Raw genomic sequence first — 27,105 nt, 5'->3', positions numbered from 1 at the left:
ATCTGGAGCGCCACGGTCCGCCTGCGGCCTCGGAGCTGCCGGCGCCGGGCGGGGCCTTGGCGGGCGGCCCCGGGAGCGGCAGCGGCGGCGGCGTGGTGGTCGGCGTGGCGGAGGTGAGAAACTGGCGCTGCTGCTGCCTCGGCAGCACCTGTTGGTGCCGGAGCCTCGTGCTGGTGTGCGTGCTGGCCGCGCTGTGCTTCGCTTCCCTGGCCCTGGTCCGCCGCTACCTGCAGCACCTCCTGCTCTGGGTGGAAAGCCTCGACTCGCTGCTGGGGGTCTTGCTCTTCGTCGTGGGCTTCATCGTGGTGTCGTTCCCCTGCGGCTGGGGCTACATCGTGCTCAACGTGGCCGCGGGCTACCTGTACGGCTTCGTGCTGGGCATGGGACTTATGGTGGTGGGCGTCCTCATCGGCACCTTCATCGCCCATGTGGTCTGCAAGCGGCTCCTCACCTCCTGGGTGGCCGCCAGGATCCAGAGCAGCGAGAAGCTGAGCGCCGTTATTCGCGTGGTGGAGGGAGGAAGCGGCCTGAAAGTGGTGGCACTGGCCAGACTGACCCCCATACCTTTTGGGCTTCAGAATGCGGTGTTCTCGGTAAGTGGTATCCCGCTGCCCCCATCCGTTTCCAGGGCTGTTTTCCAGCGGTCTTGTGACGGCCCTGGGAGGGCGCTCCATCAGACAAATGCCAACAGAGAAGTGACATTGACAAACAGGAGTTCCGATCACTTTGCGTCGCACGCTGAGGAATCTTACACAAATAAAACCGATTTTAAGTCGGGGCCTCAAAGGGACATCTGGTAGAGAAAGAACTACTCCTTTTTGGCGTATAAGTTTGATTAAAAACGAAGAGTCCTTTTAACTTTAAGGAGAAATGAATGAAAATGTCCATGTTATACATTTGCCATCTTATTTCTGTAGCAGCTTTGGCAACAGTCAGGGAGTGACGGCTTCACATTCCTAGCTTTCCCTCTTGCTTGCATAAATGCATCCCGGGTTTTGACTCAAGTTTTTAAGGACACGGGGCTAAAGGAAGTGTTTGGATAAACAGTGGAGGGCGTAGCTTCAGACTCCATATTACAGAGTTTCCTAAAATTTGTAGTAGGCCTTTTCTCCATAAAGTATAAAGTAGTTTGCTTTAGTACAATGCAAAGGGAGAAATCCTCCAGTTCATTTTTCTTTGGAGGAACTTCATTTTGAAATCACTAGGTAGAGGATAAAACAAAATAGGATGTATGACCTTTTGCCTAGTGAGCATATATTTCTCTTTATACACACCTACCTTTTTTTTTTTTTTTGCCCGATACTCGTATGTTCTGCTTATCCAATTTAGCTTTCTCTAGCTCAGTGCAACTGAGGAATAGGAATACTCCTAGTGAGGAGACCATCCGACTGGAAGAAAGGAAGCCAGTCTTTACAAACTTCATGACTTTGGAACGAACGATTAACTCTCTCTTCCCTTGCTTTCCTCTTTTCTAAAGTGAAGGGGTTGAACTAGATTACTGAGTTCCCCAAATTCAATGATTCAAAACTACAAAGAGTTCATACAGAGATTTCTAGGAACTCAGCCCTTCAGCTTGACTTAAATAAAACTGTATGGAAGTTAAGAGACACAGCATTCAAAACCATAGGGATAGATGTATTTTATATTCTGTTAGTGATTCTGATACATTGTATTGCTTCAAAAACAAATTCTCTCGAAACTTTTTCATTTTGCTTTGTATTAAGAATAATTCCAACCACCCATTCCTAACAGATAAAAATTGGTATTTTTAGGAGTGTGGTATCCTTTTAAAGCCCAAATGACTTCTGATTCATTTTTGTGAATAATTTTTTATCACCACCAATCGCTCTTAAAGCAATATATAACTTTAACAAGCTATAACCATCAGGTTAAACAACATGAATAAACTCGCAGTTTATCTAAAGAAAAAAAAAGAATTCTAACCAACCTACCCCATTTTTGTGATGAAATTAAGAATTTTTTTTTTCTTTTCTTTTTTTAAACGTCTTTTGCAAATCTCATGTTCATTCTGACCAACATCAGCAATGGTTGCAGAATGAGGCTCATGGAGGCATGGAGATAGCTCAGGGGTTTTCTGTGAAGAGGAAGTTTGGTGTTTATGGTGGTTTGTTATGTTTTTTGACTTAAATTTTTCCCTTTTACAACAATCTGTAGTATGAAGTATATACATGGAACTTTGACCTTATGTTGGATACTAATAGATCAAGTGTCCTAAGACTTTGGAAGAGGGTTGGGACTAAGGAACCCGAATAATTTCCTTCTAACGTTTGCTTTGTTCTCCAGTATGGCTTGCATCCTTGTGTGTTTTCTTGTTCACCTACTGTGTGCTTACTATCCTAAGCTCTTCAAAAATACTATTTGTAATCCTTAAAACAGCCCTGGAGAATGTGCTTATGCGTATAGTGTAGACTCTTGTTTAATAGTTTGGAGCACAGGACTGGTGCTCTAGAGGCCTGTCGTCTGCATGCAGTCTGGTGACCTTGGTCAAGTTGCTTATCCACTCTGTGGTCAGTTCCTTATTTGAAAAATGGGGGAAGTAGTGGTACCTACTTCATAGGATTATTGAGACCGTTACATAAGGTAAATACATGCAGTAGAGCCTGGCTTAACAAACACATGTTGGTTTTTGTCACCATTACTATTTGATTACCCAAGGGCACCTAAGTACTAAATAAATGGTAAAGTAAAACTCTGCACTATGGTTTGATGATAGGGTCTCAACCCATGGCTCTATTTCTGCATCGCACATTTAGTACATAGTGTAGTCCTGGTTATATAATGAGGATTCATTATATATTTATTAATTAAAGGTAGGACAGTTTTTTTTTTTTTTTATAATGTCTTTTTAAATCTGTGAATAAAAAGTTATAGTTTGTGCTTGGAAATAATTGAACGTAATTATGTAGTTGAAACCACACTTGACAAAGGGCAAGTCTCAAGATGGTGCTGTGGGTTCAAGAGAAAAGAAGGAAAAAAAGAAAAATGTTCTCTTGAAATAGATATTATTGGCACAGTTTTACTGGGGAAGAGACAGAGGCTCAACCCTCCAGTGACTTGTTCAGGGTCACTCACCTACCAGGTGGGGAGCCGAGGTTGGGAACCAAGATGGGCTGATAAGGTGCGTTATACTGTAAAATTCTTACTTCTAGCCCTAAGCAGGGTGGGTTGTAGAGCCAGTGGATATAGTCTGTTACTTTCTCTTTGGTCATTTCTGTTATTCTTAACTATCTGCTTTAGTAGTTCTTTCAACCAGAAAGCTTACTGAATTCACCCAGGGTATGTGGATGAAAAGAAAGCTTAGGTTAGACTGATTTTTGCTATAGTTTGATTTTCTCTTCTGCTTTGTATAACATCATTCTACTTCTACCCTCTGTATCCCCATAAACCTCTGACTGCCCACAGCTGCCTGCTTCCCAGGCATATTTCTCTTGTTTTCTTTTTCCCTTCCTGGCTTTTTAAAGATCTTCCTCCCCCCTCTTCTCCTCTATTCCACTTAAAACTCATTTTCTTAATGTCCATGATTAAAGAAATTTATCTGAGCTTACTTTAAGTGAGATATAGTGATCATGAGAGGCATAGGCTTTGGAAATAGTCCTTGATTAGCCATGATGAGTTATGAAGGTTAAATAAGCTAGTGCAGTGAAGGTGGTCTTTGCCTGACACATAGTCAATTCTCAGTCTTTGTTAGCAATTATTATTATTAGTGGTGGAGGTAAGTGGTATTTACATTTTAGAGGCAGAAGTTGATTGTAATGGTTAACATATAGAACAAAAGGGGTTTTCCCTTGCTTTGTGTCTGTTATTAACCATATTTCTTTGCTCTTCCCGTCTGTGCTAAAAAGGGATATGCAAGCTGACCCTCCACTTTTGAAACTGTTGAAATAGGAAAAAAGTACATAACACTCTATAGTATCAATTCTTAGATCATAAGAAATATAATTTCCCAAGTACATATTTAAATTTTTTCCTTTTTAAAAAATGTGCTGGGGCGCCTGGGTGGCGCAGTCGGTTAAGTGTCCGACTTCAGCCAGGTCACGATCTCGCGGTCCGTGAGTTCGAGCCCCGCGACGGGCTCTGGGCTGATGACTCAGAGCCTGGAGCCTGTTTCCGATTCTGTGTCTCCCTCTCTCTCTGCCCCTACCCTGTTCATGCTCTGTCTCTCTCTGTCCCCCCAAAAAATAAATAAACTTTGAAAAAAAAATTAAAAAAAAAAGTAGCTATTGTTTTTGCTGGGAAATAGTTAAAGCTCCTCCCTCCCCATTTTTAATGTTGTATCTGTAGTTATTACTGCCTATTAAGACAGATATATAGACTTATAGTTTATGTGTGCTTCTAACTACTGTTCTTTATGGACACACCTCTAGGGTGAGCCAGCCTGCCTGCCTGCCTGCCTGCCTGCCTGCCTTCCTTCCTCCCTCCCTCCCTCCCTCCCTCCCTCCCTCCCTTCCTCCCTTCCTTCCTTCCTTCCTGAGCACAAGCTTGGGGGAGTAATAGAGAATCCCAAGCAAGCTCCACGCTGTCAGTGCAGAGCCCCATGCAAGTCTCGAACTCTGGAGCCGAACCATGAGATCTTGACCTGAGCCAAAATCAAGAAATAGCCGCTTAACTGACTGAGCTACTCAGGCACCCCTAGGATGAGCATTTCTTACAGCTTCGGTCGGGACAGGCTACATTGTGCGGTAGTGAAAACCCCTCCATCTCAGTAGGTTCAGAATTAAAGGTTTGCTTACCTGTTGACAGATCCAGATTCAGCTTGGTTTGGGGAAGGGGCAGGGAATCTTTGCTTTATGTCACTTTTACCCTGGGATCCAGGCTGACAGAGCCATCCTCTTTCACTTGGTTACTGGGACACAGTGGATTGCCAACTGGGTTTTAAAGCTTTCATCTGGATATAATCCCACTTTTCACTGCCTGAACAAGTTACGTGGCCAGCGCTGATTTCAAAAGAGCGATGCGTGTGCCAGGAAGGAGATAAAACTGGGGTGTTTGGGTAGCAGTCTTCATGACTCTGTCACTTGATTACCTCCTCTCTCTCCCCCACTGAATCTTGGCTAAACCCTGTGGATTCTGCCTCCCGAACACTTCGGTTTGGCCCACTGCCATCCGTCTGGTTCAGGCGTCTAAGCCTCCTACCTGGTTTCCTTGCCTTTGGGCTAAGGATTTCCAGTTTTTTCTCTATCCAGAAAAATCTGATTTTGTTACTCCCCTGCAGGAAACTCTCAAGTGGGTTTTCTTTTCCCCTCAGGATAAATTCCAAACCCTCACAGCATACATACCTCTGCAGCCTGTCTCCTGCCATTCCTTGGTTACTAAGTGCCTTTTGATGTGTTAACTTCTTGAATCCCAAGCATTCTAAGAGGTACACATGATATTTCAGATTCAAACAGCAAGTCTTCCCTGTAGCCTTGCAACTTCCAAGTTTTCCTTTTTATCAGTTGCTGGAAAACACACTAGTTCTTAATAGAGAAGGACGGTTGGTGGAGGTGTAGAAGGAGCTGGAATCCTAAAAGAGTAAAGCCGTCTAGCAGAAACCTGTCTGTAAAGTTGAAAACTGAAAACATTCACAAGAACATCCCATCCTATATTTAATGAGCATTAGAATGGTCTTGTAAGTTCTGTTCTAAGATGCCCCCGTGGAGACATCTGGACTTTTCTACAGTTTGCAGTTACCTTCTGTGAAATGTCAATTTTAATCCCCAAAATGTTATGTGATAATTGGTTGTTCTGAGTAACAGAATTTCATAATGATACTCACAGCTGCCAGATGGGAGATCCTAAAAGTCATTCTCTTTTTTTACTTTGGTCATAGAAAAACTTAAAAAGTCAAAGGTCTGGTAGGTTCCTTTTCTTACGTAGTTCCCCATGGGAAATTTTGTTTCCATCATCATTTAATTTTTGAAACCTAAAATAAAAACATGAAGCAAAGCGTGAAAGATTCTCTTATTCATATGTTATATACCACTTTGCAGTTTGCAGAACAAATTAACATACATGATCCTCCTTAATCGTCACAGCAGTCCTTTGAGGGCCTACCCTTGCCTAAAAGGTGGAGTGATACAGAGGACAGATATCACACCCCTGAAATCAGATTTGGTCCTGACATTCAGTGTGATGTCTTGAGATACTTATAGTCACTCTTTTGAGCCACACTTTCTGTTGTAAAGTGTGTTTAATAATACTTGTTACGCGATGTGATTAAATATATAGTTTGCTCATTATTTACCATTTCCTTCTCTCTATCCTCTGCATTCCAAAAGGAGGGCATTGAAACTCAGAGTTTTTTTTCTTTTGTAATTTAACAGAAATATTTGTATTGCACTTACTAACTGCCAGGCACTGTTCTCACAGGCACATAGTGACTTGTTTGATGCTCATATCAACCCTAAACCTCATCTTACCACTAAGGCAACTGAGATGCAAAGTGGCAAAGTAACCCAAGAGCATACAGTTAGTAAACGGTAGTCATGAACTTACCCAGTATTCCATTGTTGTTCCAAGAAGAGATTTCTTGGTTCTAGTTTCAGAGCACTTGGCCTATAGCGCATCACATAAATATTATGGAGGACTTCCCACGTGTCAGGCTCTGGGCACAGTCCTACATAGTTGAATTAGACATCATCCCAGGACTCTACAACAGGGGTCAGCAAACTGTGGTCCCTGACTAGGTCCACTGTCTGATATTATATGGTATACAAACCAAAAATGTTTTTTTCATCTTCTTAAAGTTTATTTATTTATTTGGAGAGAGAGAGAGACAGAGAGAGAGAACTTGCACGCAGGGGAGGGGGGTTGGGGTGGGGTCGGGAGGGGCAGAGAGATTGAGGGAGAGAAAGAATCCCAAGCAGGCTCTGCCCTGTTAGTGTGGAGGCTGACACAGGGCTTGAACTCAGGAACCATGAGATCATGACCTAAACTGAAATCAGACGCTTAACTAACTAAACCACCCAGGCACCCCAGGTTTTTTCATTTTTAAATGATCGGAAGAAATGTCAAAAGACTATTTTGTGCATGTCAGAGTTACATGAAGTTCAAATTTCAGTGTCTAAATAGTGTTATTGGACTACAGCCATGGTCATTCATATTTATATTAGTTGTGGCTCACTTTTAAGCTAAAATGGCCCCGTTGCAGTAGAGACCCTATGGCCTACAAAGCCTAAAATATTTCTTGCCTGGCATTTTATAGAAAAAGTTTGTATTAGAGCTTCATCAGTCACTGTAATAAAGCAACCATTAAGCTGAGCCCTGCAACTGTAGGAAGAGACCCTTATGCTCTGCTATGTGTCTTATTTACCTTTGTATTTAACAAAATTAAATATATTTTTTAATAGTGTGGGTTTTTTTGTTTTTTTGGGGGGTTTTTTGGTTTATTTATTTTGAGAGAGAGAGAGAGAGAGAGAGAGGGAGGGAGAATATCAAGCCGGCTTCACTGCCAGCTCAGAGTCAGATCTGGGGCTTAGACTCATGAACCGTGAGATCACAATCTGAGCCAAAGTCGGCTGCTTACCAGACTGAGCCACCAGGTGCCCCTGACAAATTATGTTTTTGAAAACAAAAGCAATAAATATATGTGCACTGTGAGTAAAATGCAAACAAAATAGAAATGAATAACTTAGTAAATTTAAAAGTGCACGGCCTGACCCCTCACCCTGGCTCACTTCTCATTGGAACCATTTTAAAGAAGTATGCGTTAGCTGGGGTGCCTGGGTGGCTCAATCGGTTAAGCGTCCGACTCCAGCTCAGGTCATGATCTCGCAGTTCGTGAGTTCGAGCCCCGCGTCAGGCCCTGTGCTGACAGCTCAGAGCCTGCAGCCTGCTTCGGATTCTGTGTCTCTCGCTCTCTGCCCCTCCCCCGCTCGTGCTCTGTCTCTCTCACTCTCAAAAATGAATAAATGTTAAAAAAAAATGTTTTCTCGTCTTAAATTCTTTGTCTGTATTATGGATATAACCACAGATTCAAGTATAGTTGATGGGTTATGATACTTGTCACTGTACCAGTGTATCTAATGATCCTTTCTTCTCCCTGTTAAAATACACTGATTCACTGCCAATGGTATAGTTTGGAGGGAATAGAAAGATGGAGATCAGGCTGTATTTTGAAGGAGCTTGGGGTCTGTCTCTGAAGGGTCACATATGGCCAAGTTGACAAATGTGATGCCACCTCAACTCACACCCTTAGGCCCCACAGTACACGGAGTACAACTGGCCATTACTTCCTTGAAACTGTTTGCCCCTCTTTGTGCTTTTCTTCACTTATCTCATCAGTTTCTGTGGTTTTTATGCTTCATCTTTGGGCTTACAATTCACAAATCAGTATCTCTAGCCTACTGCATCTTTTAACACATACTGAATGTCTTATTACCCCTTCCTAGGTAAAAAAAAAAAAAAAATTCTTTAAAAGCAGACAAGTCTTATTAAAACTTCAACAATATTTCTTTAGCAGTGTTCATTGTAAAATTTGCAAAGTATAGTAAGTACAAAGAAGAAAACAGTCATTACCATTTTAGTGTTTATTTTTCTAGTCTTTGCCTTGATGGCTGCATGTGCTTTCCTTATATAACATTGTGAGTAAATGTTGTAAATGATTTTTGTGGCCTCTTACTGGATGTAATGAACATTGTGGTTATTAAATTTGGCACAGAATGACAGACAGTGACCACACAGTCAACTATGGTTTTCTTTGTATTTTTATCCCTGCTGAGAGCTGGGTCTTATGTATAGAAGGCATTTGATAAATTTTTGTTGGGTGAGTAAAAATAATTAGCCTATATAGTTTTTCAACTCTATAATAAGATCTTTTTGACTGTGTTCCAGAAATTATGTGCAGTGAAGTATGAGTGTATTTATATTCTGGGGAAAGGGTTTAGTGTGTGTGTGTGTGTGTGTGTGTGTGTGTGTGTGTGTGTGTATGTGTGTGTATTAATCAGATTCTCAAATGGATCCGTGACTCTTAAAATATTTAGGAACCATTAAAAACAATTCCTCATTTAGGGACATCAGACTAAGGAAAAAGTCTGTGTATGTGAAGATGGCCTCTGCATTGTAAATAGACCTACTGACCTAACCATCTTTGTCAGTAGAAGCCTGTACATTGAAAGCCTCTTCAGCTGTTAGAGTAGGGTCTCTCAGAGCCCCTGCCTTGTTTTTTTCTTTCCGGTACCAAGACTTTCTCAGTACTTTCCCAGTTGCCACTTAACCAGAAGGTCTCAGCCTTGACATTAGTTTGACCTCAGAGATTACTGGAAATGCTTTTAGTATTTATTCAGTGTTCACTTAATAAGTAACTAGTGAGTGTCTAATCTGTGCCCACGGCTGTTCTAGATGCTAGAGTTATCGCAGTACATAACATAAAGTTCATCCCAAATCCCTTAAGGTGCTTACAGTCTAGTGGAGAAATCGCATTCTGGGTATACTATGGCATACATTTTGCTGGTAATTTCCATTTATAACATGATTTCCTTTGGGGGGACAGAGGAAGGTATTCTCAATTTCAGAACAGATGATTACAAGTAGACTTGCATCCTAACCTGTTTAAAAACTGGCAATTATTGTAAGTCTCCACATTTATAAAACAGTTCTGATGTTGATACAGTCAGCATCCAATGAACATATATTTAGCACCTAATAATATATAATGGGCATCTTGCTGAAGACTAGAGACACAGTGAAGAATAAGACAGATAGGTCCCTTTCTTTACAAAATTTATAGTCTGGGGAAGGGGTGAAGGGCAAACAGATGGTGAAGTCTTCAGTTACTCACTAGTGTGAAGGGGACTGGGGAGTGACAGTGCCTAGTGTCCGGTCACAGAACTCGAATGCTGTTCCTAATGCAGACCTGGAAGCTTAGGGAAGGTTTGCTAGAGACACTGATGACTGAGTAGTGAAAGACAGTGTAGGACTTTTGCCCAAGTAGAGGAGTGGGAGGAAGTGTGAATTTCCTCCCCAGAAGGAACAATGTACAATGGCCCAAAAGGAAAAAAGAGCAAGAAGTGTTCTAAGAACAAGAGAATTTTGATGTGCCTGGAACATAATGTGATTTGAAGCATGAGATAATCAGGCTAGGGCGTGAAGCACTTTGCCTGTTGAAAAATGTGAACCTTATTCTGATGGCAGTCAGAGTTAAAGCAGGATTAGATTTGCATTTTTAAAGTTTTTAAAAAAATTATTTTATTTTTTTTTTTATTTTAGAGAAAGAGCAGCTGGAGAGAGGGGTAGAGGGAGAGAGAGAGAAACTCAGGCAGGCTTCACCTCAACACAGTCTGATGCAAGGCTTGCTCCCATGACCCTGGAATTATGACCTGAGCCAAAATTGAGAGTTGGGTACTCAACAGACTGAGCCACCCAGGCACCCCTGCATTTGCATTTTTAAAAGATTTCAGCAGGAATTAGCATAGGTGGTGAGTGCAAGTTAAGTCTGGGTATGGAGACTAGAGAGGAGAGATTGAATAGGAATAGAACAGACAGTAGGTAGATTTCGTAGGTATTTAGAAAGTGGAATTGACAAGACAGGGCAAATGATTGGATTTGGGAATGAGGGAGGAATGAACTGTGTGACTGACTTGTGATGTGTCTAGCTAGGGGACACAGGGAGAGGTATTTTGGGAGGGAGGGAAAAGGAAGGGAGATGGGGCAGTTAATATTTTTTCTTAAACTGGTTTTGAAGTTTTTATATTTCTGGAAGTGAATACTACAGTTGACTCTCAATGCACTGAACCCCGCCTTCCGCTCAAAAATCTATAAATAACTTTTGACTCCCCAGAAAACATAACTATTAATAGCCTACTGTTGACCAGAAGCATAAGGAGCCAATTCACAAATATTTTGTATGTTATTATATACAAATAATGTTTTATCCACTATGTTCTTACAATAAAGTAAGGTAGAGAAAAGAAAATATTATTAAGAAAATCATAAGAAAGAGAAATGCATTTACAGTATTGTATTTACTGGAAAAAGTCCATGTACAGGTAGACCTGCACAGTTCACACCCTTGTTTAAGGGTCAAGGGTCAAATAGTTGCCATTTCAAACTATTTCTGAAATACTGATAAAGTATTTTGAGGATATATATATATATATGATAAAACACACAGTTTATCAATAAATAGTAATTAGATGAAAAGATCAAACTGTACTCACTTTCGTTTCCTTTGATCATTCCTTTCTTAAAAATTATTTTGGGCCAGATGGCCAACAGGCACATGAAAAGATGCTCAATGTCACTCTTCATCAGGGAAATACAAATCAAAACCACACTGAGATACCACCTCACGCTGGTCAGAGTGCCTAAAATGAACAAATCAGGAGACTATAGATGCTGGCGAGGATGTGGAGAAACGGGAACCCTCTTACACTCTTGATGGGAATGCAAACTGGTGCAGCTGCTCTGGAAAACAGTGTGGAGGGTCCTCAAAAAATTAAAAATAGATCTACCCTATGACCCAGCAATAGCATTGCTAGGAATTTACCCAAGGGATATAGGAGTGCTGACGCATAGGGGCACTTGTACCCCAATGTTTATAGCAGCACTTTCAACAATAGCCAAATTATGGAAAGAGACTAAATGTCCATCAAATGATGAATGGATAAAGAAATTATAGTTTATAAACACAATGGAATACTACTTGGCAATGAGAAAGAATGAAATATGGCCATTTGTAGCAACATGGATGAAACTGGAGAGTATTATGCTAAGTGGAATAAGTCAGGCAGAGAAAGACAGATACCATATGTTTTCACTCATATATGGATCTTGAGAAACTTTAACAGAAGACCATGGGGGAGTGGAAGGGGGAAAAAAAGTTACAGAGAGGGAAGGAGGCAAACCATAAGAGACTCTTAAATACTGAGAACAAACTAAGGGTAGATGGGGGTGGGGAGAGGGGAAAGTGGGTGATGGGCCTTGAGGAGGGCACCTGTTGGGATGAGCACTGGGTGTTGTATGGGAACCAATTTGACAATAAATTATATAAGAAAATAAATGAAAATAAATATTTTGGGGATTCATGATTTTTTTCTGTATAATATTAAATACGTGTTTAATTGTAATTTACCTTAATGCAACCTTGTCAATAAAACAGCATCCATGTTGTATAAACCAAGAAAATTCAGGAAAGCATAATTCACTAAAACTAATATTAGATTCATAGAACTGTGGATAAAATTTGAGTTCCTCTGAATACAGTAGATCACGTTTATATTCTTAATTAGATCTATGTCAAGATACTCTATGTAAAAATTAGATAAAGTTTCTTAGTGGATTAAATTAAAGCCGGTAAAACCGTTGTATAAATAGCTATAAACTGAAAAAGTGGAGGGGCTTGAGGCAGGGCTGCCTGGCGAGAGTACTTAGTACAGTGCCTAAGAGGACAGCAGGCCCTTGGCGAGGGTACTTAGTACAGTGCCTAAGAGGTCAGCAGTCCCCAGGTTCCACAAGCAGTCGAGTGATGCATCTGAAAATAGAGGTTCTCTTACTGTCAGCCCCAAACGTAAGCCGGCTCTTGCTCTTCAGAGTTAAGCATTTTTTTTTCTTTTTCTGTTTTTTTTGGTTGTTGTTGTTTTGTTTTTTCCTTCTCAGGTGGGCTGTTTGTTTTCAGGATCTATTTGGTATAAGGGAAAGTTCTACATTAACCCCCACTGGCCCAGAGAAGTGAATTACATCCCCAAGTAAAAGCCCAGTACCTTAAAAAAAAATTTTTTTTTAATGTTTATTTATTTTTGAGACAGAGAGAGACAGAGCATGAACGGGGGAGGGTCAGAGAGAGGGAGACACAGAATCCGAAGCAGGCTCCAGCCTCTGAGCTGTCAGCACAGAGCCTGACGCGGGGCTTGAACTCAAGACTGTGAGATCATGATGTGAGCCGAAGTCAGATGCTTAATCGACTGAGCCACCCAGGTGCCCCAAAAAGCCCAGTACCTTTGGGAATAAGAATGCATAGGATCACCTGGGTGGTTCAGTTGGTTAAGTGTCTGACCTTGACCTCCGCTCAGGTCATGAGCTTGGGGTTCCTGAGTTCAAGCCCCGCAGGAATGCATATAGTTTTATGGTGCTTCTAGAGTATTAAAAGCATGGGAGGATGGCAGTCAAGTAACATTCACCATCCCTAAAACTCTTACTGGAGTATTTACGATCATAGAAACCGACTAATAGAACAACAATGGCATCCTAGGTTGAGATATCTAGGAGTTCTTTGGAGTAGGAAAACAATCTTGAGCCAAGATCCCAAGATATTATAGGCAGGAACTCCAATGGAAATATTCTGGGCTCACATTTAATGTCTTTCTGGCAAGTAGGACAAGCAGACAGATTTTTAAGAAGTTGGTGGATAAGAACTTACTGAGAGAAGTTTGGATAGGTCTCTTTGGAAACAAGTATTCTCACTTTATTATGATTTTCAAAGAATGGAGCTAGATGCAGATTCTGAGTAAGATCTTAGCATGTAGCATGCTTTCTTTGGATATACATCTTTTCAGAAAGGGCATGTATTTGAACAATAACACTTGCTTTTTCCCTAGGATGAGGTTTTGTCAAAAAAGGGTTTGATGAACTTTGCTTTCTGCTTTGGACAAAGGACTAAAGAGTTGAGTTGCAGAGTTGTTTCACATTTATGAGATCTGTTCTTAATATCACCATTTGGATATTACTGACGTCCTATCTGAATGTCAGTTTTGCATTTTAGAGAAACTTCATTACTTTATTAAGTCTTCATTTAAAGACTATGGACTAAAGCTTTGCATTCTGACATTTTGGGAATTGAAATATTTATTTTAAAGACAAATTTCGGGGCACCTGGGTGGCTCAGTTGGGTAAGCATCTGACTCTTAGTTTCAGCTCAGGTCATGATCTCATGGTTCTGTGAGTTCAAGACCCACATCAGACTGCACTGACAGTGCAGAGCCTGCTTGGGATTCTCTCTCTGCCTTTCTCTCTCTCTCTCTCTCTCTAAAAATAAATAAACTTTAAAAAAGTAAGATAGCTTCCAAAACATGCAATGTCATCTTATTAACTGCAGTATCATAGTTTTTGTGACTCATTTTTTTGTCATATTTACTCATTTTATATATTTGACATGTTTATTCTAAAGAAAGGTCTCTGTTCCTATAAGTACTCCAAACTGACAGAGGAACCTTTCTTCACCCGATTCACATCATTCCTTGACTATACATTCCCCAGTACTTTTCTACTGGGTACAAACTTATTTCTCTTTTCCCTCCGGGCCCCTAACAAGTATCACCCAAGTATTTGTCCTGTACAGGCTTCCCTTGCGTGTGCTCTGTAAACAATCCAAACCTCACTGCCAACTTCACTGATACATCCTGTACTTTCTGTATCACATTTCCTTGTTCGTTCTCTTCTTAGAACGCCTTAGCTTCCTCATCCCACCTATCTCTGCTTGCCAAATGCATATTTAGGTTTCAGAGTCCATTTCGAATGCTGCTTTTTTTTTTACATGGTTGCCCTTTGGCCCCTATTCTTGCAGCTCATACTAATCCCTGTTTACTCTTTAAGGCTCCACACAGTCCTTCTCAAGCCCCCCTTCCTGGGGTAGTTGATGTGTCCTTGTCAGTTTGTAAATCCTTTGAGATAGAAGTTGTACCCTACTTTCTGTCCCTTGCAGGCACCTACCGGAACATCTTGGCCTGGGCAAAATGGAGTCAGTGATTGTTTAGTTGAATTGTTAGCCAGTCACTATAGTATTCTTTCCAGACCAGCAGTGGCATGTCTCCAGTTAATGATCTGTGCAGAGAGATGAATGTAGCTTTACTGAAAATAGGATTTACGGGATTATTAGATTAGATTGTAGTTAGACTAGCTGTAGGTTACTCTTTTAACATATCAGATCTTCACATTAGCAAATAGAAGTTTAGTAAAGTGTCCAGAAACTTTCTTACATACAAGTAAACCTAGATGGGGCTATAGAAAAGTTACTCTCAAAATTAAAAGCAGGAGCAACCACAACACAAATGCTTAGAGATAAATGAATAAGGAATGTATAATATGTGAATAAAACCATCAAACTTTAGTAAGAGATGTGAAAGGTTTTGAATAATGATAGACACATTTCTGGATAAGAATAATTGAATGTTCTGGGGATTTCAGTTCTATTCAGATTTAGAAATTTACCTTAATCCCAGTAGAAAATTTGCTGATTTTTTTCTTTTTGAATGATAGAATGGTCCTAAAATGTATCTGTAAAAATGAATAGGTATGAATAGTTATGGCATTTTTTTTAATTTTTTTTTCAACGTTTTTTATTTATTTTTGGGACAGAGAGAGACAGAGCATGAACGGGGGAGGGGCAGAGAGAGAGGGAGACACAGAATCGGAAACAGGCTCCAGGCTCTGAGCCATCAGCCCAGAGCCCGACGCAGGGCTCGAACTCACTGGCCGCGAGATCGTGACCTGGCTGAAGTTGGACGCTTAACCGACTGCTCCACCCAGGTGCCCCAATTATGGCATTTTTAAAAAGAAGACTAATAAAGGGGTTTGCAGGATAGGGAATTCTGTATCCAGATATTAACTGATAGTCTTTACGACAATCTGGTTTCAATATAAGATTTAAGATGTCAGTGGATAGTGTTAGAGCTCCCAGTAGACCCTTTTACATATAATTACTTTATTTGTTACAAAGTAATCATCACAAATCATAGGAGAAGTTATTAATTATTCAATAAGTAATGCTAGGAAAACTGGCTACTGGAGAAGGGGAGGAATTAGGCTGTATCTTCACCTTTAATTAAATTCCAGAAGGAATAAGTGGTAAATGTTAAAAAAAAAAAATAAATCTAAAAAGACCTTTTAAAGCTAAAAAAAAAAAAAGAAAAGTCAGAGGAAAAGATAGGTAATATTTGATTATACAAAAATTATGAAACATTTGTATGTCAAAACATAAAATTAAAAGATAAGGAATACTTTAGAGGAAAATGTTTGCCAAATGTAATGGACAAAGGTTACCCATATATATGAAGAGCTCTTATGAATAAATAAGAAAAAAATTAACATTCCAGTAAAATTGGGCAAATATGAACAAGGAAAGCCATAAAAAATGCAAACAGAAAAATGTATGTTTAAAACTAATATTAATATATATTAAAATGTATAGATTAAACAATCATAAAATATCATTTTTACCCCATCAACTAGGAAAGATTGAAGTTTAATACTTAAAGTTGGTAAGAGTATATGAAATGGACATACTTACGCATTATTTATTGATAGATATGTAAATCAGTGTGAACTTTTTTGGAAAACAGGTTTTATTGTTAGATCCAGTAATTCTACTCCTAGTGATGCATCCTAAATAGTGGAGATACATATTGTATTAGTCATTTCTTCCTGTATAACACTCCAAAAAGGGGGTGACTTAAAAATAAGCATCTATTATGTCAGCGTTTCTGTAGGTTGGGAATTCCTGTGCAGCATAGCTGGATGCCTCTGACTCAGGTTTCTTTCACAACCCTGCAATCAAGGCGTTGGCCAGGACTCTAGTTATCCTAAGGCTTGGCTGGGGGAGAATCTGCTTCCAGGCTCGCTCATGTGGCTGTTGGCTGGCCTCAGGTCTTTGCTAGCTGTGGGCTTGAGGACCCTAGTTCCTTGCACATGGCGCTCTCCATGGAGCTACTTACCTGCTAGAGGGACAGCTGAAGGTCCATTCTTTTTGTAACCTAATCTTGAGAGAAACATCTCCTCACTTCTGCCATAGTCTGTTTGCCAGGAGTAAGTACTAGGTCCAACTCACATTCTAGGGGAAAATATCACATAAGGGCATGAATACCAGAGGAGGGGTTTGGTTGGAATATTTTAGACACTCCCACACAGGTTAACATACAAAGGTTTGCATCGGAGTGTTTTTTTTTTTTTAACTTATAATAGCAAAAATATAAATACATAATCACATATACACAAAGAAACAAATAAGGAAGCAATTGAAATATTCCATAGCAGAAGAATGCTTAAATTGTACCGTATCCACACAGTGGTAGTATAATTGCGTAGTAATGATCATGGCTACCTTTTCGAGAGTCAGTCCCGTGCTAGGCATTTGCTCCTGATTGTGCTTATATTTCTGATCCTGACAACAACCATGTTATTACCTTCAGGTCACAGCTGAAAATGCTGATTCTCAGAGACAAAAGAGTTCATTGAATTCTCAGCACCAGCATGCCATTATAGGGTTATCTGGCTTCAGAGCCCAGTAACCACACTGGCGTTGAAACACGCTTATGAAGATTTCTCATGACATGAGGAAAACTTACAAATCTGTTTTTACACAGTGATCCGTGTGTGTGCACATTTTATTTACATCGAAGAAAAAGATTGTCACCAATGTTATCTTTTAGTGGTAGAATCATGGAATATTAAAATTTTTCTTTAAACTCTTATTTCATTCTCAATCTACATTCTACACGTATACCCTTTATAATCATTTTAAAAAATGAGAATGCTTTGTAAAATATTTCAGCTCCTTCTACTCCCAAGGAAAAACCATTAGCAAGACTTGTACACACAGTTTTATGTAAAATTGAAATTTTACTTGATAACGAATCATTCCCTTTAATCTGCTCTTCTAGATTACTGATCTCTCCTTACCCAACTATCTGATGGCATCTTCGGTTGGACTGCTTCCTACCCAGCTTCTGAATTCTTACTTGGGTACCACCCTGCGGACAATGGAAGATGTCATTGCAGAACAGAGTGTTAGTGGATATTTTGTGTTTTGTTTACAGGTGAGTTTAAGGCTAAGGGTTCTCTCTCTCTCTCTCTTTTTTTCTTTTTGTATGGCATTGCTTATTTTAAACCTAACAGATTTCATTGAGAATGATTTAAGAGAATTTTTCCTTTTTATTTCTTTTCTTGTTCTTTCAATCATACTTCATATTTTTACAACATTTACATTTTAACTGTGGATATATGGAAGTGTATAGAACTGAACTGATGCTTCTTAAAAATTCTCTTAGAACAAAGGGAATGACAAAAATAGGGTTCTTTTTGCAGTGATTTTCAGTCATCGCTCTATTTCGAGTTTTTGTGAAGTGTTGTTAATACTATGTTTCTGAAGATAATTTTAGTGAGATTTGGTAGGGTTGGGTTTTTATCTGACTTTATCTTCAAATTATTGAACTCTCTAATTGGTATTTTTAAAAAATATTATACTGGCAATGTAATTTTTTTTCCAGTACAATTTGATGTAGAAAAAAATGGGTTTTTTAGAAAGGATTGCTTTATAAAAGTGTCTGAAGTATTCCATTACAAATTCCTGTAAGATTTGCATAATGGATTATTATTACCATGCAAATTGTAATATAGTTTAGGGTAATACAATTCCATATAAAAGGTTGATAAAAGAAAAAAATCCTGTTATGTAGGCACATTTATTCAGTGCCTTTAAGTTGCAACGGGAAGAGTTCAAAATTCATTTCTTTAGTTATGCTATATTTGCTTCCTGAGATTTATGAAAATATAAAATCTCCAAAATTTTTGATGGTTTAGTAAGACGATGATAATAACTTTTGAGAGCTTTGTATGCCATATATTTAAGCTCATTTAATCCCTACCAAAACACTAGAAGGTATGTCCTTTTCTTATGTCCAACTAATTGCGTACATCTCTCCCCAACTCTTCGGCAACATCAGCAGTGGCAGGAATATTTATACTATGGAAAATGGCAGGTGCTCCAAATCAAGACTCCTACCTCTGATCTCCAAGAGCTAGTTTATCAGCACACCAGTAGATAGTGATTTGTCTAAAGTCTCAGCTGCAAGGGGTTGGACCAGGACATGAACCAAGGTAGTTGGCCATGGGAACCATGCTCATAGCCAGGACGATAGTTTACAGAGCAGATAACACTGAGATAGCCAGCTTATCTTCCTGGTCTCTTCACTTGGTAGGTTTAATTTATAGTTATTAAATATATGCTAATCATATTACAAATTTGCTTTTAGCATTATTCTTAATTTTTAAGTTACTATAGTAAAAATACTATGATAAGTAAAGCCAGAGTTGATTTTCTTTGTGCTTATGTAGTAGAAGTTTAGTAAGTCCAGGAATATTTACATTGAGCCATAAATAAAGCTTATCAATTGAATGGCTTACTTTAAGAAAAAATTTGTAATATTTTTCCTATTCGGGAATCCCATTTTGTTTTTACTTGTTTGTACAAAGTGATACATATGTACATACACACACACACACACACATGCATGATATATATATATCATGCGTGTATGTGTATGTATTTTAAAGAACCTGAATGATAGATTTAAAAAAATTTTTTTTAAATGTTTATTTCACTTTGAGAGAGAGACACACAGAGTGTGAGTCAGAGAGGGGCAGAGAGAGAGGGAGACACAGAATCTGAAGCAGGCTCCATCCAGGCTCTCAGCTCTCAGCACAGAGCCTGACATGGGGCTCAAACTAATGAGCCGTGAGATCATAACCTGAGTTGAAGTCGGACACTTAACCAACTGAGCCACCCAGGCACCCCATGAATGATAGATTTTTTTTAAGTTTATTATTTATTTTGAGAAAAAGAGAGAGAGAGAGTGGCTGCAAACAAGGGAGAGGCAGAGAGACAGAGAGAGAGAGAGAGAGAGAGAGAGAGAGAGAGAGAGAATCTCAAGCAGGCTCCACGCTGTCAGCACAGAGCCCAGTGTGGGGCTCAAACTCACAAACCGTGAGATCATGACTTGAGCTGAAATTAAGAGTCAGAGCCTAACCAAGTGGGCAACCCAGCTGCCCCTGAATGATAGATTTTTTTTTAGCATACATTTAAGCACATTTTATGGTTTTTTTAGTTCTCTGAAAATGAGTAACCCATTCAAAATACCTTTTTTCCCATTACATTATGTTTGCGTAATTAGAATTGGTCATTATCAGATTTCATAAGTTTTTCATTATTTGATATTTTGTTTCTATGTATCTTAGTAAATCACTCAACTATAATTAGTGGAGTTATAATAGAACAAAGTAGTTCATGCATTTGTCAGTAGTGCTTCTAAAAATATAGGGTCTTGTTTTTTTCCAACAACTTCTTACCCCTTTGAGTTGACAAATTCAGCTTAGGCTACAAGACGGGGGAAAGGCAAATATTTTTTAGCCCAGACGTTTATAAAAACAATAATAACTGCCACAATAAAAAAAATAAAGGCATGTTTATACCTCGGATTTATTTGTTGATGTTCCTTATAACTTAGTATATTTCAGAAAGGATTTCATTCAGCTTACAAAAGAACACAGAATAAAACAAGAGGGAAAAGAAGTCCGCGTGAAGAGGGAAACTAACATGGGAACAAAGGATGAAGCTTAGGTTAAAGTTAGTAGAGTAAGTGTATTCGTGAGGTTTCTCATATTTGCTAGAAATAAGTCACTCGTCTGCCTCTGAGCTTTATAGCCACCTAAATAGAATCCACAGCGTCTGTAAAATTAAAGCAATACAAAATAGATGTTCAGAGGAAGGAACAACTATTTCGTGTACAAAAATCCAACTTAAGATGCTGTGGTCTTGCAATTCAGTTACTCTTGTCCATGCCCTGTATTTTTCGGTGTACCCACCGGCCAAAACCCTGGATGAATCCAAGTTTTGGTATGTTTTGCACCTGTTGTTTTGGGGGAAGTCATACAACCACATGATTGCAAAACTTCTGGTTTCTCAGTATTTCCCCATAACTTAACTGTTTCCTTTGTCTTCCCACCCCCCATTTCCTCAATGACTATGGCAAACCTATCTTCACTCCTCGTAATTTTGGCTCCTGTCCCCACTTTCCACTTCATTCTCAACAGATTGCCTTTCTTGATTAACAGAAAAATCAGAACCCTTCAAGTGGGAAACCCCTCAATTTCCATCTAAGAAATCTACTAACTGTCTGGTATTCTGCTCATGCTCTCAGCCTGCTGTCTAGTCGATGGTGGAGGAGATGCCTTTCTGTGGAAGGCTGGTCCATTTGTTTGTGTTTGATTCTTTTGTGTTCATAAGGAAACTTTATAAAACAGGTTTTTGTTCCTTTTTTTTTTTTTTTTTTTTTTTACTCTTTAATAAGGTAGTATGTTGGGGAAAGAATCAGCACATATTGCCAGGCCTTGGGTCTACAAGGGCATCTGGGGGAAATCCCATGTAAAGATTTTACCCTCACTGGAAACCTGAAAAAGTTTTTCACTAGATCTAAGTCTACTTTCTGTGGCTGTCATCATTAATTTTGTCAAAATCAGGTATACTTTCCAGTTGTCATCTGACTTGAACTCTCAGCAACCTGAGATTCTTTTTAAAACGCTTTCTTCCCTTAGCTGTTTTGATTTTTTTTTTTTCCCACGTGCTTGGTTCATTTGTCAGCATCTCTTCTTCTTTGCACCCCACAATTGATATTCCTCAAGATTCTAGCCTAAGCTTTGTGTTCTTACTCTGAAAACTCTTCTTCCTGGAAATGCAGTTATTATGGTGGCTACTATTAGGTTTATTTGCGTAAAGACTCCCAAATACACATCTTCAGCTCAGCCTTCTTTCTAAGCTCTGGACCCATTCACTGCACTGCCTTGGATATCCAACAGGCACCTCAAATCCAGCATGTCTGAGGCAGAGCTCAGCAGCTCTCCCGTACCCTCCCCAGGTCAGTTTTCCACATCTTTCCATGGTGTCACCATAACACTGATAGGTATCAAACTTATGTATCAGTTAGTATATCTTGTTTTTTTAGGAGAGCAAATACAGCATTTGAAGGCCCACCTTCAAAATACCTAATTTGCTCAGAATTATGGGGCACCTGGGTGGCTCAGTTGGTTAAGCATCTGAGTTGGGCTCAGGTCATGATCTTGTGGTTCGTTAGTTCAAGCCCGCGTTGGGCTCCATGCTCACAATGCAGAGCCTGCTTGTAAGTTTCTCTCTCTCTCTCTCTCTCTCTCTGTCTCTCTCTGTCTCTGTCTCTCTGTCTCTCTGTCTCTCCCTCTCTGTCTCCTTCCCTCTCTCTGCCCCTCCCCTGCTCTTGCTCTCTCTCTCTCTCTCTCTCTCTCTCTCTCTCAAAATAAATAAATAAGCTTAAATAAGAATTTTATTGAGTACTGGATACCCATTTATTAGTGCCCCCCCTTGCACAAGTTCCAGGTTCCCCTCGCTAACCCACCCCCACTATGCTCTGCCTTGGCACTTCCCTCACTACCCTCAATGCTTCTATTTAGAATACTTTTCCCACAAAACTGTTAAAATTATGGATAGGCTTTTATTTTATATCATGTTATATTTTAGGGTCACTATGGTTAGAGTAGCCTTTGAAACTTACTGGGACATTAAAAATTACCTGTCCTAACCTTGTTGCCTGAGAATATTTGCTCCAAATTCGAAAGAACTGACTTACAAATGAAGTTTGGAATAAATACCGTTTAGAAGATATGTACTGCCTAGACATTCTGATGAACTGTATATAGAATGTTAAAGCACATTAACATATAAAGAGGGACCACAGGTTCCTATAGGACAGTGGGAGAAGCCTCCCTAGTGACGTGAAATCACATCACTAGTTGAGCGGTTAAGTCAAGACTAGCACCGGATTTTTATTTCAATGCGTTTTTTCATAGCCCTTTGGCATTTTTTTTCTTGATCATCATGTTTTCCTTTGTTTTTGCTTTTCCTTAAGTACAGACAGTTTCATGTTAATGATCTCTTGTTAATTTCTTTTGAAGTTTATTGACATTTCACTTTTTTAAAGCGGTTCATAATATTTTAAAGTTTGGCTGCACCAGATAGTTCATTTGTAAATGGTAGTGCTTCTCTCTAAGTGGGCTTGGGAATACCTGTGGACATTTATAGTCCTGCAAAGATATATTACATTAATTACATTAATAAAGTTTAGCCGGCTGTTGCCTCTTTTTAGACTTTTTTTGTTTTGTTTTGTTTTGTTTTTTTATTTTATTTTTTTTATTCCTTGAAGGAAGCTGTTTGGTACCAGGAGACGAGTTTGACTTGTATCAAGCAAACATCATTTATATGGACTAAAAAGGATGTATGCGTGCTAGCCTGATATCCTCTGATGGTTACTTCTAGATTTCAGCCCTCTCTTCCCAGTTGAAGCAGCCAAGGAAAGAATGAATGGAAACTGTGTGTAACCCATTTAAAAATCTTACCTGACCATATTGGAGAGGCATCCCGTTTGAAACATTTCTAAGCCAGATATTTATGGGATTTATTTCTCCATGTTTTTCTGTGTAAAATATGATTAACTGTCATGTTTTATTTTTGTCCACAGATTATTATAAGCATAGGCCTCATGTTTTATGTAGTTCACCGAGCTCAAGTGGAACTGAATGCAGCTATTGTAGCTTGTGAAATGGAACTGAAAACCTCTCTGGTTCAAGGCAATCAACCAAATACCAGTGGCTCTTCATTCTACAACAAGAGGACCCTAACATTTTCCGGAGGTGGAATCAATATTGTATGACTCTAACAAAATGTATGGTTGTCGAGAGCTAGTGTGCTGTCCAAGGTCTAGAGGTCACCTTACTAGTGGGCAGAGACAAGTTCTAATTGTATTATGGCACAAACAAAACTGACTCGTTTTTAAATTGCACAATTTTTTTAAAGGAAGAATCATTTTCTGGGTATGTAAGTGTAAACATAGATGCAAATTTGGGCTGCACCTCTTTATCGTTTATTATGCCCGCAATGGCCTATAGGTCTGCACTTTAGTGTTTTTTAATTGTTTTCTTTCTGGGTACTTACGAACAAAGAAATAACCCAAATATTTTTCTGCTTAGTGTCTTTATTTATAAAGTCCCTGAGTAGTTGTTTGCATCTTCCCTACTTACAATGATGAGTAGAAGTATGTAATTTTAAATGTATGACATTATTTAGGTGTTCTTTGTCCTTTCCAGAAAAGATAATGTTTTGTTTTGTTTTGGTGTTTTAAGAGGGACCACTTTGCTTCCCTTTTCTTTACTAGTTAGAATATAGACATTAACTTTGGGTTGAATGTATTTTTGCAAGCATCATTGCAGGGCCATTTACACCTATTCACACAAGCTTAAATCCTACATTGTGGGACTGAAGTGCTCTTAAGATACCTTTTTATTTTCACTGTGTAATATGCAAGGCAAAAGGGAAATTATTTAATGGATGGTGGCTCAAATTAGAACTCAAGTTCTAATTCCATTACATTGGCTTTACGCTCATTAGATCTTTCATCAAAGGGCTGTCCCATTGCAGTCTTACTAAAAAATTTTAGTAAAGTAAATTTCTTTTTCTTTTTATATTCATCATTAGGCTTTGAGATAAAGATCTACTCTTTTAAAATGATGGGCTTTCCATCATTAAAGATGTCACTCAGGTGGCCTTGTTTGATCAAATCGCCTTTTTAAAAAAACCAAGCTTTAAAATCATGTTTATAATACCACCGAATTACATATATATTTGTCCCCATAGTCTTCAGCTTTAAAACTATAAATGTAATATTGACTTAATACCCAAATTTGTATTATTTGCCCTACTATAACGTAGGTTTATTTTGTTTGTTTTTTTGGTACTTGTTTTTCTCTGATAAGACTCAGGAATTCTGAAATGTGAAATTAAGTCTCAATTCTTTCTCTTGTAGCATGAATTGAGTGTATTTATTAATAGCACTTAGGAGTATAGCATACAGTAATTTGGCATATGATCCATATGACATATGTAGTATTCATTTATCATCTTATGTTTTTAAAATGGTTTGTGAACTTAATGATTAGGTTTTTACAACCCAGATTATAGACATGAATGCACATTTTCTGGTTGGTGTCTTTTTTGGCTATGAAGAGTCTACCTTATCAGAGACCTCCCATTTGCCTTTTCCTCAGGGTAAAACCTTTGCCCTGATTTACTAAAGTGCAAAAGAGTTCTTTTGGGAGCAGGTTATTCTAGTCTTATGCTAGAGAATGCATTGCATTTAATCATTTTAATGCATAAGTTTTTTGCCCTATTGCAGTCATAATTGTTTTCCTTTCCTCTATAATGCATAAATTTTCTCACCTTTGGGTAATGGTGAAGTTCACTTACATGTCGATGCCAAGAAGACCTCAGTGCAAGTGATCTTAGAGGCACCTGGGTCTATAGTACTTAATTGGCCTCCAGTCTTTCTTTCATTGATAGAAAAAAATATATATAATACTGGAATATTCTTATTCTTTTTTTAAATCCTAATTACTTGTTTAGGTGTTTTTATTTTTTAAAAGAATTTGTTTAATAATCCCAGTGAACAATATGTTTGATTTATTCTTTTCTAACTTGACAATATTTTTCTTGTGCTTCTTGTTTGTTGGTTAGTTTTTGTTAAAGGAATCATTTAAGATCACTACTTTCATACTTGTGTTACACTTCATGTATTTTGAAGTGCATTTATTTACTTAGTATTTTGTAACTTGAATAATTTCACCAAATGAACCCCTTTTGGTAGTTTGTAATGAGTTCTCCCAGTTGTTGCATTTTGTTTCATACTTAAATATGTAAAGGTAGAAGAGAAATAAATTTTCTGTATTCTGCCCATCATAATTTTATATAATAAAATCATCCATTTTTACTTAAAATAGTATGGTTTTACTGTTTCTGAAATACTAATCTAAAGCTGCGGTTTTCCTTTTCATCATTATTTCTGGTCTCCAAGTAAACAATAATCCGTTATATTCATGCCATTTGCCAGCTGATTTTTGGTTACTGGGTTTTAGATGTGCTCCCTAAAAGTTGTGCGAAGTATCGCCATGCCTCATTCACTCCATCTTTAACCCCGCATCCCCGATTTATGGCAGCAACAAGTTTCTCCCGGATCTTTTTATGTTGCCCAAATAATGCCTCCAGTCATACAGTGTGTATGTTTGTAAAATAAAATCTTTTTGATTTCTCAGACTGCAGCATAGAGTTGCTTTATGCACATTAAAAAAAAAAAAAGCATACAATATACATAATTTCTAAATCTGATGAAAGATATGCTCTATTTTTGGTTCTTTGGACCTTTCCCCTAGTTTTCCATACTTTTTGGTTTATTGTTAATGATTTTATGTACTCTGCCAAATTTTGTCATGTGGACTATTTTAAAACAGCACCTCTTTTTTAAAAACATGTACATAATTAAACGTGCTTTCATGTCCATTTTCGTTTGATCATATGATTTGCGAAATACGTTGAAATCTGTACTCTGGTTTATGAAAATACCAGAACCCAATCTCTGTCATTAGAATGTGTGTTTTGAGTTTGTGTTCAAGAGTGACTGTGTGGGTTTGTTCCCCATACTCTTGTTTTATGTACTTTGTAACCAACTGCAAACCTTGCTAAGATGATTTTGCTTTGATAGGGTCAAATATATGACTATGAAACATTTCCCTCCTTGAGAGGCTAAGTTCACTAGTTACTCTTCCTTGTTCTTGCTGTAACTGAGCTAAGTGGTGTAGCTACAAGCATTTCCTGGCGTTTCCGTGTGTGTTAATGTGCAATGCTGATTTGGACTGTTCTTGGGGGAAGGTGCTCTGGCTTATTTATGTATTTGTGGGACTAGCTTTACAATGCTTGAGAAAGCAGCTAGGTATGTGCCGGGTGATACAGGTAAATCCTCAGATGCATGGTAAACTAAATCTGTGCTATTCAAAAGCAAGTGGCATTTGTAGAGAAGAAGAAAAGTATATGAGGACCTCAGGAATAGTGATACTGACCTAGGTTGATGACTTTGGTGATGGAATCAGAGGCCACTCAGGGTATCAGAATGATGGTCAAAATAACACTATCTGGTTTTCAGATTAGATGTTGCTAATTTCTGTTATAATTAGCTATTTAGAAAATAATTTTTTTAATGGTCATCTCTTTAATTTTAAAAGCCTTTAAAGAAGGGAGAGGAATCTGTTCCACGGGATATTTGAAACTCAGGAGTTCTAATAACCTTGCATATTGAACATAAACTATTCATTTATTTCACAACTAAATTATAACATGGTACTTCTGAATTGCAAAGTAATTGCTGCAAACTATTTTCTATGGTAGCTAAAGATTTAAAATAGATCATTCTAAAGGTGAATCAGTAAAATCTCTTGATAATTGATACCCTAGATCACTTGTGTGCCTGAGAAAATAAAAGGTAATGTTTTATTTTC

At 38.6% G+C, this 27,105-nt stretch overlaps 1 protein-coding gene across 1 annotated transcript; it reads left to right on the top strand.

The window, feature by feature from the left end:
• Window positions 1–2: 2 nt before the first annotated feature.
• On the top strand, window positions 3–27,105 carry TMEM64 (transmembrane protein 64; the record flags this gene model as incomplete). The annotated part of the gene is made up of 3 exons (XM_040494866.1): window positions 3–593; window positions 17,589–17,744; window positions 23,247–27,105. Coding segments are annotated over 3 exons (939 nt in total), but the record flags the coding sequence as incomplete, so codon positions are not given.

This window comes from Herpailurus yagouaroundi, unplaced genomic scaffold (genome assembly GCF_014898765.1).
Source record: "Herpailurus yagouaroundi ecotype Mexico unplaced genomic scaffold, PumYag 186, whole genome shotgun sequence".
NCBI classification, from domain to species: Eukaryota; Metazoa; Chordata; class Mammalia; order Carnivora; family Felidae; genus Herpailurus; species Herpailurus yagouaroundi.
The sequence above is the reverse complement of the archived record's forward strand: the minus strand, read 5'-3'. Positions and strand labels throughout refer to the sequence as shown.